Source organism: Ailuropoda melanoleuca, chromosome 2 (assembly GCF_002007445.2).
Source record: "Ailuropoda melanoleuca isolate Jingjing chromosome 2, ASM200744v2, whole genome shotgun sequence".
Lineage (NCBI taxonomy): Eukaryota > Metazoa > Chordata > Mammalia > Carnivora > Ursidae > Ailuropoda > Ailuropoda melanoleuca.
Window position 1 is genome coordinate 67145935 of NC_048219.1, and position 20736 is coordinate 67166670.

The 20736-nt window shown below is 34.2% G+C and overlaps 1 protein-coding gene across 6 annotated transcripts in view; it reads right to left on the reverse strand.

The window, feature by feature from the left end:
- Nucleotides 1-20736, reverse strand: part of DPYD (dihydropyrimidine dehydrogenase) — a 966631-nt gene that overhangs the window by 772720 nt on the left and 173175 nt on the right. For all 6 annotated transcript variants that reach the window (XM_034653966.1, XM_034653962.1, XM_034653963.1 and 3 more), the window contains one exon: nt 9235-9322. In XM_034653966.1, the coding sequence (XP_034509857.1) occupies nt 9235-9322 (88 nt within the window). The remainder of the gene's footprint in view (nt 1-9234; nt 9323-20736) is intronic.

Consider the following 20736-nt stretch of genomic DNA (forward strand, 5'->3'; position numbering starts at 1 on the left):
AAATTTAGTATCTCTTAACCTCAGTTTCATCACCTGAAAAACACAGATCAAAATTCCTTCTCGACTAGTCATATTTACACTATTTTTTTTAATTTGACACAGATAGCATACCTAGTACATTATACAGCATAGAAAAGACTTAATAAATTTAAGTCTGCACGACATTCCCCCTAGGCTTTTTCTAGCTAAAAAAGGTTTTCTTATAATGTTAATCCTAAGATTTTAAGATTGTAATATTAAAGAAAATTCATGTTAGGAAGCAGGATAAGAAAGCAGGAATTAAGCAAAAACTATACAAAGAAAAGTAACTAAATAATCTTATCTCAAGCAAGATTTAAAACAAAAAATCCAGTAACTTGTAAAAAATTATACGTATAAGATAATTAGTTGTAAAGACAAAATTTCATGTTTATGCTATTAGAACTAGACTATAACGCTCCTATTTTCTTCTTTGCAAACAAAATAAAGTCAGATAATTTTGCGAGGGTTTGCTCTTCACTGACAAGAATGTGAGATTTCCTAATTGACAGGGTGCTGCAGTGTCTACCATACTGCATTATTATATTGTGGCTCATAAAATCAGCTGTCAGTCACTATTTGTACAATGGGTACAAATAAATTTACCAGAAAACTCTCCATTCCAAGTATATTAATTTAAACCCACTACCACTTTCAAAAGTAAAACTAGTTTTGATTATAATAATTTACCTAAATTTTTCAATTACCAGTTTTCAGAAAACTAAACCCAAGTTTTCTTAATATGAAGTTTACTATTGCTGGAGGGGAGGTGGGTGGGGGGATAGGATAATCAGGAGAAGGGCATTAAGGAGGGCATTTAATGTAATGAACACTGGGTGTTATACACAACTGATGAATCACTAAATTCTACCCCTGAAACTATTTATACAGTATATGTTAACTAAATTGAATTTAAATAAAAAATTTAAAAAAATATGAAGTCTACTGTGTTATACATTTAACTCACCATTTAAGATGTTAATAGCACTTACAAAATTGTCATGATAGAAAATATGTTGCTTATATGTATATATAACTATAATATCCTCTATATTTTATATCCTACATTTTCTATTTTACATATATATTTTACATTTGTATTTTATATACTTTTTATTTTAATAATGACTCATACATAATGTTACTCATATAGATTGTGTAGTGTGATGTGGACAAAAGCACACTAGAAAAACATCAAGAAAATTTAGTTATTCTATCAAGTAGTTATGGGATCTGTGATAAATCACTTAGCCTTGATAGGTTTTAAATTTCCTTTCTATACAATGAGATAACTAAGTAGATTAAAATTCCATTCATCCAGATTCTGTTACATTTATTTTTACCTATTAATATAAAAAAAAATTCTAACCAGTATCTTATGTGTTTATACAGATTTTCCTTTGTCTTGATTATACTAAAGAAAAAAGTTGTGACTCCAGTTTAATTTTCATATGCATATATAAAACTAGATACTTGTTCTATTTTTTAAATAAGTTCTAAAAAATATTAACAAAGGCATATGTGTAAATGTGTCCATACATAACAGAGAACCACGAACAATGTGGTATTGTTTCCTATAAAATTGGCTTAAGTTGTATAATGGAAATCTTTCATCATTTAGTTATACTGACATTACTTTTAAGATTTATATCACTTACAGTTTGTAATAAATTGACTAACAGTGGTTTGAGTTACAGAAGGTTCTCCAGAACTAAACGTTCATCTTTTGAAACAAATATGAAGAAAAGCAGTTACTATTACACATTGTATTAGCTGTGATTAAAAGTAAAAATGTAACCTTTTAAAGGCCCAAAGGTATATATTACAAAACAGAAACAAGATAGATTTTGCATAAGCATTAATGATTCAACAAACAATGTAACATCCATTTATCTTTTTCAGCAGAATACATTAAAGAAGATGGGACATTTTGAAAATAATATTCCAGTCCTTTAACTCTAGTAAATTTAGTATCCTATCATTTGCCAGATTCAACACTAAGAAGTTATATATTAAAATTAACGACTAAATTCTGGAATATTCAGTTAATGTTATATCAACTGATAAATGAATGAGGCAAAATGGGCATACATTTGCATTAATAATTTTAAATTAATATTTTATTATAGTCTGGATACAGTGTTCAATAATTATTTTGTAGAGCTTTTTTTTCATTTTAGTTTTATATGCAGACAGAAGTTAAAATATTCTAAAAATAAATATAGTATCAGGGAAATGGCTTTAGTCAATGGTAAGGTTTATTACACAGTACAGTAATTAAAACACCTTGGTCCTGTCAAAGATAGATTGGTAGGACAAATAGAGGGTTTGAAAATATACCTAAATAAATATGGAATTAAATATATGATAAATGTGGCATTTTAGAACAGTGGGAAAATATATTATTCAGCAGATTTGAAATTATTAGTCATTTAGAGAAAAAAAAAGAAAGTCTGGGTCTTTCACTCTTAACACCAAAATAAAAACAGAATACAGCCTGTTACATGTTACTCTATAACCTCTCTGCTTTATTATATTATGTTACTAGTGAGTTTAACTTATTATTTAAAAATATACAAATTCATTGTAGAAGTAAAGTAATATGGAGATTTCTAAAAAAAATATTAATAACTTCTCTTCACCCCTCCTTCAACCTCAACCAACTGGGGAAACTAAAGTTAAATTACATCATTCTATGTCATATTTCCTTATATAAAAATCGATTTTTTTCTAAAGATAATATGTTATTCATACTAATATGCAACATACTTTTTTTTCATTTAATAGAGATACCCCTCTAGGTCAATAAATAATAATAATATTTTTAAGAACAGCCTCAGAACATTCCATAATATAAATATTAAAATATAATAACTAATATACAATATATAATAATAAAAACAGACAGCAATTTTCATAATGATGGGCATTAGAGTTGTCTCAGATATTTGATACTTCAAATGATACAATTGCTACAATAAAATATAGTGAACATATACCATTACATGGTGGTATTTTTATTTTTCTAGGAAGAGCACATAATAAAGCACTGTTGGCACAATGGTATATATATTTGTAATTTACAAATATATTTCTACTGTGTGATGCTTATTGTTTCCTTCCAGTTGAATAGCATAGGAAGTTATTAAACTTCTTAACTTCAACAATCTGATGAGAGAAAAGTGGTGTCCCATCCTTTGATTTACATATTTCTGGCTAATATGGAAGTAAGACATCTCTAATACGGTTATTAATTGTTTTCATTACCTCTTGTGTAATGATTGTGACTTTTGCCTATGAGTATACTGCATTAGTTTATTATTTAAATATCCAGGAACAATTTGATAACAGGTAAAGCATGGCAAAAAAAAAAAAATCACTTCGTTTCAAGTTGGGTTAGCTTTTATTTTAAAAAGTGTGTAGTAAAACTTATTCTCACATAATTATAGCTTCCAAATTATTTTAAAATATTTTTTAATATTTAAAAGTTAGTCCATTTGAAATTTATGTTACATGGCCTAATGAGGGGTTCTAAAAGTAAATTCAAAATTATACCTGAACAATTTTTCAAAGAACCCATCATTGGGGCGCCTGGGTGGCGCAGTCATTAAGCGTCTGCCTTCAGCTCAGGGCATGATCCCAGCGTTCTGGGATCAAGCCCCACATCAGGCTCCTCCATTAGGAGCCTGCTTCTTCCTCTCCCACTCCCCCTGCTTGTGTTCCCTCTCTCTGGCTGTCTCTCTCTGTCAAATAAATAAATAAAATCTTTAAAAAAAAAAGAACCCATCATTCCACTGAATTGAAATGCACTCTTCATTACATATTATGTTTTTATATTTACTTGGTTCTCTCTACAGACTTTCATCTGCTCCAGAAAACGTGTATTCCTGTACCAATACTACATGTTGATTATATAAGATTTACAGTGAGTTTAAGATATAATGTGGCAAATTTCTTTTTGTCTTATTTTTCAAAGGTTTCTTTCTACCATATAGCTTCCCAATTACTATTTCAGTATTTGCTAATCTGGGTTTCAATTTAGATAACCACTAGATCTTAAATAATTATTGCACTTTTCCACATGTATTGAGAAATAATTATCTGCTATAAGAGTAGATTTTAAAAGGTAAAATTATAGGTAAAATATTTTTAAAAAGTCATCATGAGTGCATTCATGAGCTGTCATGTCCAAGACTGAAAATGACAAGGCAATAAGAAAGAAAAATAAGTGGAATCATCTTAGGTCCTCTGAGAACACAGCAGATAAAAATCCCTTGTAAAGAAAAATGTATTCATTGCACTCCCCACAGGATTTCTACACATAAAGCTTCAAAGAAAAGCAGAGTAAATAAATAAATAAACATACGAAGAAAAAAAACACGATGAGTGGAACCAGTAGACACTACCAACAATATAACCAGACAGATAGAATTTTAGTGGAACTCCCAGAGTATGAAAATTAGTATTTTTATATATTTAAGGACAGGCTTGGAAAATGAATTAAAAGCTAGCAGAGTTTTTAAAAATACAAAAACCATAAAAGATAAATTAACAGTCATGGAAAATAAAGTAAAAAAGGTTTAGCATACATCTAATAAGAGTTCCATAGGAAGATGATAGAGAGTCAATGAGAAATTCCCCCAAATGGTGAAAGTCATCAATGTACAGATTCAAGAACTAAGTAGGATAAACAAAAAAGAAATCCAAACTTAGGGGCACCTTAGTGGCTCAGTCGGTTAAGCATCTGCCTTTGGCTCAGGTCATGATCCCAGGGTCCTGGGATGGGGATCAAGTCCCACATTGGGCTCCCTGCTCAGCGGGGAGCGTGCTTCCCCCTCTGCCCCTGCTCATGCACTCTCTTGCTCACTCTCTCAAATAAATAAATAAATCTTAGAAAAAAAAATCCAAACATAGATAAATCACTGTTTAGTTGAACACTAAAGATAAAAAGATCTTTAAAACAGTCCCCCTCCAAAGACATAGAACACTCAAATTAGCAATAATTAGGTTTCTGTTTATTTTCCAATAGCATCAGTACAAGCAAAAGTAAACCACTTTCCCATGGCAATTCCAAAATGAAAAGAAAAAAAAAAAAGATATGAAAAGAAAAAAAAATGAAGAAAATCAGCAAAAATGTGACTAAATCTAATCCAATATTAACTAATAAAGCATAACAATACAATCTTATCAAGTTTTAAAAAGATAAAATTAATATACAGGAAACAGTATTTTATGACTTAGGGATGAGCTAATTTGAAGCAGAGTCCTTTACTCTCTACCAGAAGACCCACTCAGATTAACACCCTAAATGACACAGACCCATACTATAAAGAAGTTGGAAAAATTTGAATTCACTCGGTCCTAGAAAAATACATTTTTCACATTACTCAAATATCAGCATATCAACTGTAAATGAAATTGACACATGAATTCAGAACTATTTATTTAAGCCAAATGGCATATTAAACTCTGCTTGTTTACCCTCTAAAAGCATAACGGAGTTTTTAAAAGCTGTGTTCTCTTGAGCACCACTTTACGGCAGCAGGTGGGTAAGTTTCTGACAGTCCTCTTAGAAAGGACAGAGATGCTCATAGTTACCATTTAGGAAAACAAGTGAGGAAACTAGCCTTGTGTACCAAAAGAAACCTCATCACTACCTTTTTATTTTATATATCTAAAATATTCATATTTTCAAATACTATTGGGTAACATGTTGCGGGCTTCCTATTTTTCATCTCCTTATTTTCCTGTCATGATAGTGGAGAAAGCTCAATAGGCTTACATAAGAGGTTATGTATTTGGACATTGGTTTCTAGGCACTGGGAAGCCACTGGCATTTTTTTTAACAAAGTAGTGATATAATTAGAGCTATGTTTTAGGAAATTATTCAGGAAATGATCAACATTTTACTTGATAAAGGAATTAAACCACTTAGCCACTGTAATTGAAAAGCAAACCCAAAAAGAGGATGAAGTAAATCTATTGACTGCACTTCTGCTTTGTAACACTTGTATCAGGGATATGCACGTGTGCGTATGTATGTGTACCCACATACACATGCACGCATATCAAGATGACTTCTTTTAAATAAAAATATTGTTGTCAATAGTTATCAAATGAACTCTGCTGGTGACAATTTTGCTTCTCCCCTGACTTCTACTCATACTTTCGGTGGAGATCTATCATAAAGAAGAGCTTTTTATTTTACATTGAGTCACTTAGTCAGCTTTCCTCAAATGTGTATTATTAAATTTATTTATCTACGTATAAAAGCCACACAAATCTGAGCACACAGATTCTATACAATATACAAATCAGTGGAAAAATCGATGCTTTACAATTTGACGGAAACTCTTGAAAAGAGAAAGTATCTCTATTGTTTAAAATAAAGCATCATGAAACGAAGCAACATTTTTAAAAACAGTCACTCTTTTTCACTACATTTATAGATCGACCTCACGCATTCTGATAGAAAGTATCGTTTTTTTCCCCCCCAAAGGAAAGCTATCAAGAAATATAACCCAGTATTCACAGTTTGATGACTCTGAAACGTGTACTTCCGATCGAGCAATACAATTGCAAACAACAGCCTGCATGAACGAAACAGAGAAAAACTGACTGAGGAGGTACAATAGAATTGAGTGTACCTTTGAAAACTAGAGCTGTAATCCAGTTTGTAAGAAAATAAAGAATGGAAGTATTGGCCTAAACTCCCTGAATCACAGAAACCTAACACAATACAATACAAGTGACATCCTTTCCTCAAAGAGGCACAAGGCTCATTGAGTCTGGCGATTCAATTACCCTCTCAACCTGGAAAGAATCCCCCTCCTGAGTTGAGGTCCACTGGCAGAGCAATGTGGGACAGCCTACATTGTACACAGCTGGTAAATATCTAAAAAGCTGCAGGCTTTACAGAACAAGAATCTCTGACCTTTTATGATTACTTCAGTGATTCTTCAACAAAACAGTACTTAAGGATAGAGTTTCCTAAATGCCTGGCCAAACATCACATTTTCAATTAAATGTCTCCAAATATCTTCTCTTCATATCAAAATCTGTTTAAATAAACAGTCAAGCAAAACGCTTCATTAGGCAGTAAAGAATATAAATTAATGAAATAGAACTAAGTTTTCCTAAAATAGAAATGATTCTGATCTTGCTTAGACATTTTATAAACTTCTCAAAGAATAGCATTATTCCCTTTACGTCTTTTTTTTCTATAAATTTGTATAGACCTTGAATGAATGGAGTATACACTAATTAGAATCACAGTATCACCATTGAATTTTTAACATTTAGCTAGCATGGATCGTAACTGCAATATCTCCTCATGCTTGAAGTCAAGACTTTTACCTTGAAAATAATTTTAGCCAAAACACTTCAGACTTCAAACTTCAGACATTTGGTTTCATTCCACTTCTATGAAGTCATCATTAAACAAATAAGATTTCACATATAAGTGTCACATAAATCATTTATTTTCATATATAAGACAAAGGTCTTGTGATGACAGATGTTTGGCATACCATAAAGTTAATAAATTAGAACCCTTGTTAGAATTCATCTTCTTAATTACAAAACAAATATAAAGCATTGGTGATTTTCTATTCTGTATGGGATTAAGTCTCAAATATTGAGCATAGAATGACAATATTTTCACAACTGAATCCCAGTCTAATTGCCTTGTCCCATCACTCTTTTTTCTGTAACCCAGGCCCTACCCTAGCCACACTGAAGTTCTTACATTTGCCCAAACTTGCGTACACACTCACATTGCTGCTTTTCCCCATGTTGAATACTCTTCCTGGATTGCATGGATTGCAGCACCAGCCACATTCAATATGGTGTGTACGTGTGTGTGTGTGCATGCACATGCTTTACATATCTCTTTTTGCTCATAAATTATCAACTTCTAAAAGGCAGGGCCATAGCAAGAACTCAATACATGTCACCAGGTTTGGTACATAGCAGCTACTCAATAAATAATAACAGCTACCAAACGGTAATCCCTTGTATAATATTTACCATACTGAATGTAGAGAGAAATTAATAATTCCACATCAACAAACTATTTGTTAAATAATGACTATGTTAGAGATGGTCACATGCAAGTATTATTTCATTTATACCACAACCTTATAAAACAGATGCTGTCTTTCTTTCATAAATAATTTTTCCTGGGTTCACAATAAGTGGTCAATCTAAAAATTTAACCTAGACTTAAAATCCTAAAAATATGTCGATGTAGATTAATACCATACCATATATCTAATAACTTTAATTCTTTTGAAATCCTAAAACTATATAAACGTACCATTTTTCTTCTGAAGTATATATATTTTTAAATAATTGGCACTGAGAAATGATCTTTATAAAAAAAGGTAGCTGGTTGTTGAAGAAGTACTTATTGGATTTGTACAGCATTTTAGAACATGAGTGTCAAACACTGTGAAAAGAGTGATTCTCTGCATCATTTTGGAAAGACTTCCTTCAGCTTTTGCCCATTTGCTAAAGCATCAGACACTTGGCTAAGAGTTCACAATACTCCTTTCACAAACAAAAGATACTATTAATTAATTATTCAATCAATCAAACATTCACTTAGTGAATGAAAAACTGGGCTTAGTCTTACACTGGTTTAAAAAAATAAAGATTAAAATTCCTTTTGTTCTACTCATGCTCATAAAAGCCTGTTTTTTTTTTTTAATTTTTGGTTATAAATCTATCTAGTCTCTGTGATTTATTCCAAATCTTAAACAAATTAACTGAATTTTAAGTAACAGAGAAAAGTCCATTTCCTTGATATGCCTCAGTGTGCCAGACTTAATACCAAAACACATTTTAAAAAAAAGATATTTCACAAATTTGAAATGTGTTTTGCTAATCAATGACAGTTCCTATCTATAAGCATTTAGCAAGCTTAAGCTACAGTCAATCTATTCAGTGAGTGCCTTGGATTAAAAAATCATTAATTTCAACAAAAACTAATTTTTAAGTCAATAAACAATGAATATGCATTTTTATAATAATTATATCACAACATGGAAGAGACTAACAAATGTGCCACATTTTCACATGCCTATAGAAATCATATCTTTAATGCTTTAACCCAATTTAATAAGTCAACATTTATGTTTTAATCACAGGTCATACTATATAGATACCAAGATCAAGTGCTGTTATTTTCATTTGCAGAGATAAATCTGAATTTACCTTGTTTGCAATACTTGTGATGAATGATTTGATATCTAGATTGGTTGGACAGCTCTTCTGACAGGGGGCATCTGCACATTTCAGGCACCTAAGGAATAAATTAGCCAGATTAAAGAAACTATAAAGTAACTGAGATAATATTCTAAATATTCTCTACCCAATACCCATTCAGAGTTAGTATCCAGTAAGGACAAATAAAAGAGTGCTTTTTTTTTTTTAAGATTTTATTTATTTATTTGACAGAGAGAGGCAGCAAGAGAGGGAACACAAGCAGAGGGAGAGGGAGAAGAAGGCTTCCCACCAAGCAGGAAGCCCGATACAGGGCTCTATCCCAGAACAATGGGATCATGACCAGAGCCGAAGGCAGACGCCCAATGACCGAGCCACCCAGGTGCCCCAATAGTGCTGTTTTTTATGTACAAAGTTTTTTTTTTTTTTTTGGTACACCTTCTGAGATGTATAAAATAGCACCACTCAGGCTAACTGCTCATCACTTCCATGTTCCTCCTAGAGGTTAAGAGGGCCATAATTATTTAAGATGCATCATTTACACATTTACTAAACCAGTCTTGTTTTGATTTCTCACTAAACTGACAATGCTTAGAGAATGCAGTCTTTCATGACAAAAGTTTTGTATGCCTTTACACCACAATATTATACAAACACAGAAGCAAAGTCTCTCATTTTACCACTTGTAACATCCTTTCTTCCTCCCTTCATCCCTCCCACTTTGTCTCCCACATTTCCTCTCTCCCTCCTTTGTTACCTACCATCATCTCTCCCTCCCTCCAACTTTTTGATGTTTTTAAACCTACAAACTATTCACATGGGAATAGGGCTTTGTAGTACATGCTTCAGTGCACAGCCCAGATCCACCCCCTTCCAGAATGAAGCATTTATTCTGCTGCTGCTGTGCCCTCAGCCAAAGAGAACAGGCTCAACCAAGGTCGTGTCCCCTTTGCAATGGCAGCCTGCTTCCAATTACGGGTCAGTGAAGAGGTGAGAGGCCCAGTACCTTTGCCCAGACTTGAGAAACAAGTCTGCAGAAATCCACTGCAACCTTTTTATGGCTATCTGTCCAATCCTGATTCCTTCACTCTTGTACAAATGTTGATCTTCTAATAAAGTTCCTGCATATTAATATCATTTCTAAATCTGCTCCCTGGGCAACCAACCAGAGATATGCTCAAACTTTAGTGTGCCTAAGAACCGGCTTGATAAATGTCACAGTTTTATCAGAGAAGCCCCTCCTGAGTCTGAGTTATTGGCTTGGGAATCTGTATTTGGTGGGGGGGGGGCTTTGAGGTGATTCTGATATACATGGTTGGATCCACACAGTAAGAATCACAATTCTATACAACATCAGGACTGAAACCACAGGCTAGAATGGTCCTTAATTTGCATATTAATGTGTGTTGTTTATTTATTTATTCACTTAATAAATATATAATGAGCCCCTGTTACATGGCAGAACCTGGGATATAAGGATATTAAATTGATAAACAAGACCACCATGGTCCTGCTCTCATGCACCTTGCAGTTTGGAGGAAGTTCACACATATAAAAGTCAACTGTAGTTGTCAAGGTGAAAATAGCATCCTAAGGGAGCATTTAAGAGGAACAGTAGTGCTGGAAGGAGAGAGGCAGGGAAAGCTCATTAAGTAATACTCAAAGGGAAGACTGAAGAATAAGTAGGCATTAGGGAAGCGGAAAAGGGTGGGATTTGGAGTGCAAGGTCACTCAAGAGAATGATCTGATATGTGCCAAGGTCTGGAGAACATGACAAGGTACATGAACTAATCCAGGTTGGCTGGTCACACAGTGAGAACAGCAGTAGAGTAGAATTAGGCTGGAGATCTAAAACTCAAGATATACCACTGTCACATTTGTCAGAAGACCAGAATTCTCCAAGAATTTCATTGAGAATGAATCCTACACTGCTCTGTGACAAAGGTGACTAGCTAGCTCATTTTCTATCTACTTTCATGTGTAAAGACCTTGCTTCATTTCCTTTGAGAAAACAATACCAGTCTCCTTGTCATTCTTTTGTGAGTAGGAGAGTCCTCTTCATTGTCTGAACCAATTTCTCAGCACCTAATTAATATCTTGTTTTTAAATCTGATCTCTTTTCTCTGGTTTGTGCCCTTAGCCTTCTCTCTAAATTAAATTTTACACAATGAGTACCAAAGGCTTTTCATAATCAATTGTCCTCTCTGAAATGTAGTCATTAAACCTCTCCCCTATCATTTCTCTAAATGCCATTGTTAGATTCACATCTATCATTTAGTTGAATTCCTATCTTCTCATACTCATGATTTTTCCCCTAAAACACTGTCCCTGAGTTCAAAAAGAACTTCTTGAAAGTGTAATCAGCAGCATACAGTGCATATCGGTGCAAACAGAGCATAATGCATGGTCTATTTGGTCTATGATGTTGAAATGTGGTGATATTATATATACTACCTTCACATGGATAAACATGTTGTACATTATTAGTGATTTGAAAGGATTTCCTATGATGTAGTAAAATAAAATAGCTAAAAACTTAACAAGCAATATTCCATCTTAAATACCTTCTACTTTATAAAAAAGGTCATTTCAACAGTTTTAAAAATATTTGGCAATTCACAGTAATAAAGCAACAAATGTACTTATTTGTTTCATATGTGTATGTGTGTATATATGAATATGTGTATGTGTGTATATATATGTTTATATACATATGTATATCTATGTTTATATACACACATATACATACCATATATATATATATCTATCATATAGATCCTGCTTATCCCTAATGAAGTCACAAATTTTCTGCTTTTCTTTTTTCTAACACCCATCTTGAATAATAAGGCAATTAAAAAATGAAGTTATATTGTCAGCAGATATGAATGAGCCAAATTAATGCACAGTGTATTTCCATGTTCTTCTAGAGAAATCTTAAATTCAACATAAACAGATTCACTTAACAGCACTGACAATGTAAGGATTCTTAGTTGTGGTTATTAAGCCTCTTTACCAAATAATTCCCTTTTTATTATTGAGCTAGTTCACAAATAACAGCTGTTGGAAATGTCAGATGTTAATGAGGCAGGGCAATGCAAACCTGAATTGTAGCATTCTTTTTTTTTTTCTTTGGTGCCATGAATATGCCAGAATGGGCAGACTCTGATAATAATACCATCTTGCAATTCTCTAAGCGCTCTGCAGACTAAAGTGCATCAGGCTGCCATTAATCCCACTTATCACTCTGACAGCTCAGTAATTACACTACTGCTATAGCCAGGTAGTCCTAATAAAATATCAACCACTGCACTGGAATGCATACTGGTGAGATGTTTTATTAAACTTGGGGGGGGGGAGGGTTGATCATCGAGTGACATTAGTGTTGACCTATTTTTCTATTTGACAATAAATTATCCTTTGACCATGCCATAATAGATATTACAGAGTGCATTTACTGTACCAAATCAGAAAGGTACTGCATTACAATGATGTAGGCAAATGGTGTAAATAAAATAGCAGAAATGCATGTCAGAATGTTATTACCTAAATTGCTTTAAATGATTGATACCACGAAAAATCACAGACACAGTACTTAGGGGAACATGTCAACAATTATTGTAAACCACAGTTCTACATAAATTTTTCCTTGGAAGTAACATTTAAATTACACTTGTTTTTATCTTCATTCATTTAATTCCCCTTTTATGTTTCAAAGTTACTCTTGCAGTTTATTTTTAAATGCATTGTAAGAGTCAAAAGTTAATTCAGATAAACAATTATGTAATATTTTTAATCCCCAAATGATTATATTTATACTAAAAGGAGTATATTAGATTATTTTTTTTTTAAAGATTTTATTTATTTATTCGACAGAGATAGAGACAGCCAGTGAGAGAGGGAACACAAGCAGGGGGAGTGTGAGAGGAAGAAGCAGGCTCCTAGCGGAGGAGCCTGATGTGGGGCTCGATCCCATCACGCCGGAATCACGCCCTGAGCCGAAGGCAGATGCTTAACCGCTGTGCCACCCAGGCGCCCCTAGATTATTTTTTAAGCAATGAAACATCTTAGATTTTTTACTACTGATAAACTTTTTCATTTCCACATTTAATAGAGAGTGTAACAATGGATTTCATTAAAGGTAAAATATAGAATCCTTAATAATGTTAATCCTTCATGATTCAGCATGACCATAAAAAATGTATGAAAATTTTAGTACTGCTACTTAAGGGACAAAAACTACTAGAGATATACAGATCTTTCTCCAGAGAAAGAGAGCCATGATTCCTCTCCCCAAATATTGGTGAGGCTGGACAGCTTTACTCTACAGTATAAACCAGAAAAAATTACAGAAGTCATGAAATGAACAAGATTTCATTCTTCACACACCTGAGAACGGATGGCTGCTTCTTTTATTGTTAAGCATCCAGAGCAGTTGTAATTGTAACCTATGCTTGTTAAAGAATTTTCCAATCCATGAATTTAAATAACAATTTCTTCCTCAGTTAAAAAAAAAAAAATCACACAAATCTATGTGAAAACCTTAAAACTCCACGTTGCATTCATTGTCTTTGGTTTTTTGCTAGACTTCGGTTCAATCGAGCTAGCACTGTTTGATCAGGCTATGTATAATCTATATTAGTCTACACGTAATCAAACTGAGCAAGTTAGTATTTATATGGAAAAAAATAAGATATTTTCCTAATATTGATGTTGTATTGCCTCAGCTCTTTGATGTTTAGTACCTTTATTTGGAAGATCTAACTAAACTGAACTGTAGCAGAGGGGTACAGATCTAACTTCCCTACCCTATAATCACCATATAGGCGAATACATAGCCTAATATCCTGTGGCAATTTGGCAATATTTCTACTGAAACAGCACAGAATTGAATGGAAGGAGTGTAAATCAAGAAATGGGGGGTTAGAAGTGTCTGACGCAAGTCTGATATCCACAGCTTTCAATCCTTGTACCAGATAATAGAAACACCCAAGAAAGACAGTTGGTATCTTTAAAACATGATGAGACTAATTCAATGTTCTGATACGGTAAACAGTCAAGAGCAATTTCCAGATTCTCATAATTCTCTCCGCTTCTCTCAATATTCAATTAGTAGCCTTTCCTATATTCTTTCTCATTGTGCTTCTCTGATTACACAACAGATTCTTACTAGCTCAGGGGCACTTGGCACTAATTTTGAATATTCCTAATATGCATCTTGGCCCAGCTTCTACATTCTGCTGGACTGGGAAGCTAAGGCAACATTGTGAAAAGTAAATGAATTTTTTATGCTGTGCACCATTCTGCTTTGGTGATGCTGAACCCATGATGTTCATGTTTTAAGACTTTTAATATTTATTTGAATTAATAGGTTAACACCAAAACACAATTTTTAAATAGTTATTTATCTACTAGAAATTTCCATTCATATGCGGGTGGCTTCAAGACAATTCAAAACAAGCAAGATTTAAAACAGTACACGATTCGTATAACTGATACTCAAAATACCTTGTTGGATGTCATGGTCATGAGCCCGGAAATAAAACATAAAAACTTTTCTATAGGGGTGCCTGGGTGGCGCAGTCGTTAAGCATCTGACTTCGGCTCAGGGCGTGATCCCGGANCGGGTGGCTTCAAGACAATTCAAAACAAGCAAGATTTAAAACAGTACACGATTCGTATAACTGATACTCAAAATACCTTGTTGGATGTCATGGTCATGAGCCCGGAAATAAAACATAAAAACTTTTCTATAGGGGTGCCTGGGTGGCGCAGTCGTTAAGCATCTGACTTCGGCTCAGGGCGTGATCCCGGAGTTCTGGGATCGAGCCCCACGTCAGGCTCTTCCACTGGGAGCCTGCTTCTTCCTCTCCCACTCCCCCTGCTTGTGCTCCCTCTCTCACTGGCTGTCTCTCTCTGTTAAATAAATTAAAAAATCTTAAAAAAAAAAAACTTTTCTATAATCTTTCTGTAGTCTATATCAGAGAATTATCAGTTTTCTCAGATAAAAAAGTATCCTTTACACTTTTTGCACACTTTGAACTGAATGGAAGGGCTTATGTTAAATTTTGATACTCATTTTTTATCTTCATACATTAATTGGTTCTTAACAACTAATAACACTGCTTTTATCTCCACTTCATACATGAGAGTACTGAGGCTCCAGAAATCTCCCAGAAGCATAAGAAGACCAGTNTAAATAAATTAAAAAATCTTAAAAAAAAAAAACTTTTCTATAATCTTTCTGTAGTCTATATCAGAGAATTATCAGTTTTCTCAGATAAAAAAGTATCCTTTACACTTTTTGCACACTTTGAACTGAATGGAAGGGCTTATGTTAAATTTTGATACTCATTTTTGATCTTCATACATTAATTGGTTCTTAACAACTAATAACATTGCTTTTATCTCCACTTCATACATGAGAGTACTGAGGCTCCAGAAATCTCCCAGAAGCATAAGAAGACCAGTGACCACGGCAGCTGAGGAAACTACTAGAACACATTTACCATCTTACACCCAGGATTATCCCATTCATGTATGAAGACAGGGTAGAATTTTAAAAGGTGACGTTCTATTGACCTTATCTTTTCGCAACATCACTGCCTCCTTGCCAGAGTAATTGGAAGTCTGAGAAAAAAGCAGTTTAGAAGTCACAGCTAGAAAAGGGCTACAGTATCCTCTCTCCTGGAGTCCAATTTTAGTTTAAGAAAAAAAAAGTAAAAGGTCTCCTCAAGAAGCTTCTCAAGCCAAGATGAAAACATTAGGGTTTTACGGTATCACATGATTTCAAAGACTCATCCAACCTGAGGAGTCACTGAGGCACTAATTCCTAAAATTAGGAGGCTAATTTAATTACATTTTAAATAACTTGGGTATAGCTAGTTGTATTAGAAGGACACTTTTTAAACATATTCTTATTTAAAAAATTAAGTATGCTATAAAAACCTCAACAGCATAAGAAGCCACAAACTCATGTACATCTTGTCCAGCAAGCAAATACAATATTTCTGTAAAAACTTACTGTGTATCACCTCCTGAAAATTTTTAAACATACTGTCCTATTTTACTACATAAAGAGAGTATCATCATGATATCTGAGGATGCTACTCTTAAACTTACATTTTTCTCTTTCTTATAAGAGAAGATGGGACTTGAAAATAAGTTTTTGTTGTACACAGGGGGAACAAAAAGGATGTGATGGAATCAGTGTACCTTAATAACTGCAAGAAGATTCACTGAAAAAAAATAAACACACCATTCCTACATGCAGAAGATAAAACTAAGTAGGTATGAAAAGAATAACGACTCTAACTAAAGGAAGTGGGTCAATCCTGAAGGCTTTCAGAATCTACTGGGGCTTTTCAGATATTAGAAATACTAAATACGGTAAGATTTAAATAACAATACTAAACAACAGTTCCACACTGTGTAAAGGAAACAAGGTTTATTTGCCAAATGTATAGTACTGATGATAATTATGGTGGGACTTAGAGAGGAGAATGAGACCAATGCAGGTCACAGTGGTGAGGAAAGAGTGCCCCCCATTTCCAATTTCCTCTGTTACCAATTTATTTAAACAGTACAAAAACATACTTAAAACTGAATTGTTGAAATGGAATAAAAAATAAGTTATTGCAACTATTGGAAGTAATTAATATTACACATTCATGTTTTTATATATCAATAAGACAGAAAATTACAATAAAGTCAATGAATTAAAAAAAGACATAGAAATATTTATGAAATATTTTTCTGCCCAGGAGACAACTAGGCATTAAAACCTATGATATAATTTGATCCCTGTCACTTGCAGCTACAACAGAGGTAGACTTTAATCAAGAAAACCAGAGAATATCATTGATAAAAGCTCTGCTTTATGCCCTGGAGGGATGCTCTTCTTGGCAACACTCTCTTAGGAAACCATTCTTTATCCATCTTAAAGATGGTGGGGATTGAGAATACTTTAGGACATTGAGGAAGATGGCTGGATTCAAGAAGATAAAGAGTTTTCTGTCTTTCAGTAATGAGACAGTGACAAGCCATGTACCTAGGATAGGGTTCCTTTAAAATCTGGCTATACTAAATACAGCCAGCATAAATAAGTCTGAATATATATATAAAATAATGTATATATGTATAATTTATACACACACACACGGAGAAAACATATACACATATACATGCTAACATTAATTAAATACTCAAATGTGCTTGGTAATCCAAAGCCTTAAAATGTACTGAGAAAACACAGAATATATGTTTAGAGAATAGACTCCAGTGCTTGATTGCCCATATTTAATTACTGACTTTACTTTATTGATTTTATGACTTTAGGTAAACGACTTAAAACTCTCTGGGCACCCCCTTCCTCATATGCAAAGGGAGACAATAATTTGCACTTGAGAAGTTTATTGTGAGAATTTTAAAAAATTATATATTCACACTAAATAGAATGTACTTCTTTAGTTACTTCACAGGCTTTCATATACTCCTTAAAATGCTCTGGAAGTTATATGGTACTTTCTCTAATGTGGAAGTCATAGCATAATGTTTTACTGCTATTTACATACATTAAATAAAGTGGATAGGGTACCTGGGTGGCTCAGTCCATTAAGCTTCTGCCTTCAGCTCGGGTCATGATCTCAGGGTCCTGGTATCAATACCATGTTGGGCTCCCTGCTTAGCGGGGAGTCTGCTTCTTCCCTCTCCCTCTGCTTTCTCTCTCTCTCACCCCCTCTCTCTGTCAAATAAATAAATAGAATCTTTAAAAAAAATTTTAAAAATCATTAGTCATGGGGCGCCTGGGTGGCACAGCGGTTAAGCGTCTGCCTTCGGCTCAGGGCGTGATCCCAGCGTTATGGGATCGAGCCCCACATCAGGCTCCTCTGCTATGAGCCTGCTTCTTCCTCTCCCACTCCCCCTGCTTGTGTTCCCTCTCTCACGGGCTGTCTCTATCTCTGTCAGATAAATAAATAAAATCTTAAAATTAAAAAAAAATCATTAGTCATTTTATAAATAAATAAATAAATAAATAAATAAATAAAGTGGATATCTGACAAACATAAATATATGCATCAAGTCTTCATTTTCTCCTTNTTCAGATAAATAAATAAAATCTTAAAATTAAAAAAAATCATTAGTCGTTTTATAAATAAATAAATAAATAAAGTGGATATCTGACAAACATAAATATATGCATCAAGTCTTCATTTTCTCCTTACGAGTTTTCAAAAGGGGAAATTATTTCTCTATCAGGAGAAGACTTCTCTGGCAGAGACACTTACGCTAGGGGTTCAAGCACAAGTAGGATTTTACCCTGTGTAGATGAGTAGACCAGAGCTTAATATCAAGAGCAAGCTCTGGATGCATATGCGGTGCTTCTCTGCATGCCACACAGCAGCTACTACTGTACCACGTATACCTTAGGTGGCCAATAAAGTAGAATGAGTGAATGAATGGATCAAAGAAATGTGGGGAAAAGAAACTCTAACGCCTAATGCAATTAAAAAAAACAAACACTACAGGTTTATCTAGGGCACAGACTATAACTCATCTTTTGTACTCAGCATCTATGCGAGTAGTTGGCACATACATATTTGCTCATACATGTTTATGGAAAGCTCCTACAAGTCACTACACTTCAGAAATCAAATCCCCAAAGCACATGCCAATCTCATCAGTGATCCCAAGCTATTTATATGGAATCCTTTCTTCTTAGGGCTTCTGGTTGTTTCTCCATGCTAACAGTGTGAGGTAAAAATAATCTTCTCCTAAAAATAAGTTAAATTCTAAGACGGTAGGTTGAACTACAATAATATACTGCAAAGTTTGGGGCGCCTGGTTAGCTCAGTCGGCTAAGCGCCTGCCTTTGGCTCAGGTCGTGATCCCAGGACCCTGGCATCAAGCCCTGCATTGGGCTCCTTGCTCAGTGGGGAGACTGCTTCACCCTCTCCAGCTCCCCCTTCTTGTGGTCTCTCTCTCTCTGTCAAATAAATAAATAAAATCTTAAAAAATGTATACTGCAAAGTTTGAAAATGGATATATCCTTACTAAAAGAGTAACTTATCTTTATTATAGATGTATAGTTGAGCAAGTATCTAAGTAAAGCATATTGTTAAATATGAGAATCTATGTGATAAAAGATGCTTCCCTTCATTCCTGCTCCACACGTTATCTCCTAGTACTTCCGTATTTTCAGTGCTTATGTTAGGCATATTTCTCAGTTCTTTTCTTTTTTATCTTCTTTTTATTTCTTTCTTTCTTCTTTTATTTATTTTGGTTGTCAAATGATCCCTTATTGAAATATTTTCCTTTGTAGTTAGTAACTAGCTGGGCATTCCACTGCACTACTACTGATATCATCTACGATGTCATGGAAGATGGCGGCCATCAACACTACAGCCCACAGGATCTCTTTAATGGTTCCAGAGGGTTCTCTGGCTAAAGATCAGTGCTGCATCTGTCAGGCAATATTGACAATATCATCAAAAGTGGTATTTCCACTGTTCTTAATATTTTTCTGCCTCTTTCTGTCTCTTGGGGGTTCTTTGAGGGCTTTGATAAAATCAGAGCTGAGGCAGAAGGTACCACTTAAATCTGGGAATTAAAGAGGGCATGTGATGTGATGAGCAATGGGTGTTATACAAAACTGATGAATCACTGAACACTACATCTAAAACTAATGATGTATTATATGCTGGCCAATTGAATTTAAATAAAAAACAAAAACAAAACTCTGGGTCTGTCTGTTCAGAATCGTCAGTTTCACTGTAATCCTCAGACTCTTCCAATCACTGGTTGCCTTGGCAATGTTATCACCAAACTTTTTGGGAGACAGACCAAGGGGCCGATCTTCAAGGTGAGGGCAGACCTGACACTGACTTCCCCATCGGTGCACCTATGGGTCACTGGGGTCAAATTTAGGCAGCATGGTGGAGGCAGCTGGTGTCAGATGCACCTGGATTCAGGACTACCAAAGACAGTCACACCTTCTCCTCTTCTAAGCCAAGCTGAAAGCCAAAAGCTCTCCCTCCCTCTATTCAATTGCTGCCATTTTGTGAGGCGGGAACAAATAATTTCTTATCCTCCAGGGTAGGGTAGCACTCTTCCCTGACAAAATATACTGTCTATGTTCAAATACGGTCTTTCCTTAAGTAACGATTTATAAATAAAATACCTATATTTATATGTCATTTTGATTTGAATAAGTTTATATTCCTGTGACTACATGCATCCATAATATAGTTACATTTTAGTTAGCATGTAGACATTTTCAAAAACCCAAGTCTCCCAATACATTTTATAGTCTAACATACCATTTTTAAACATTTTTAAGCTGTGTGTATTTTTTCCAAACCAGCATATTGTTGCTCACCACAACTGTGGTTCCCCTCACATTCCAAACAGCTGTTACATGATGCTCAAAATACTTTTGATCCTTTACAGACCTTAAAGGGAACTGGGTGACAGTACTGACAGTTTTTATTATAGCTT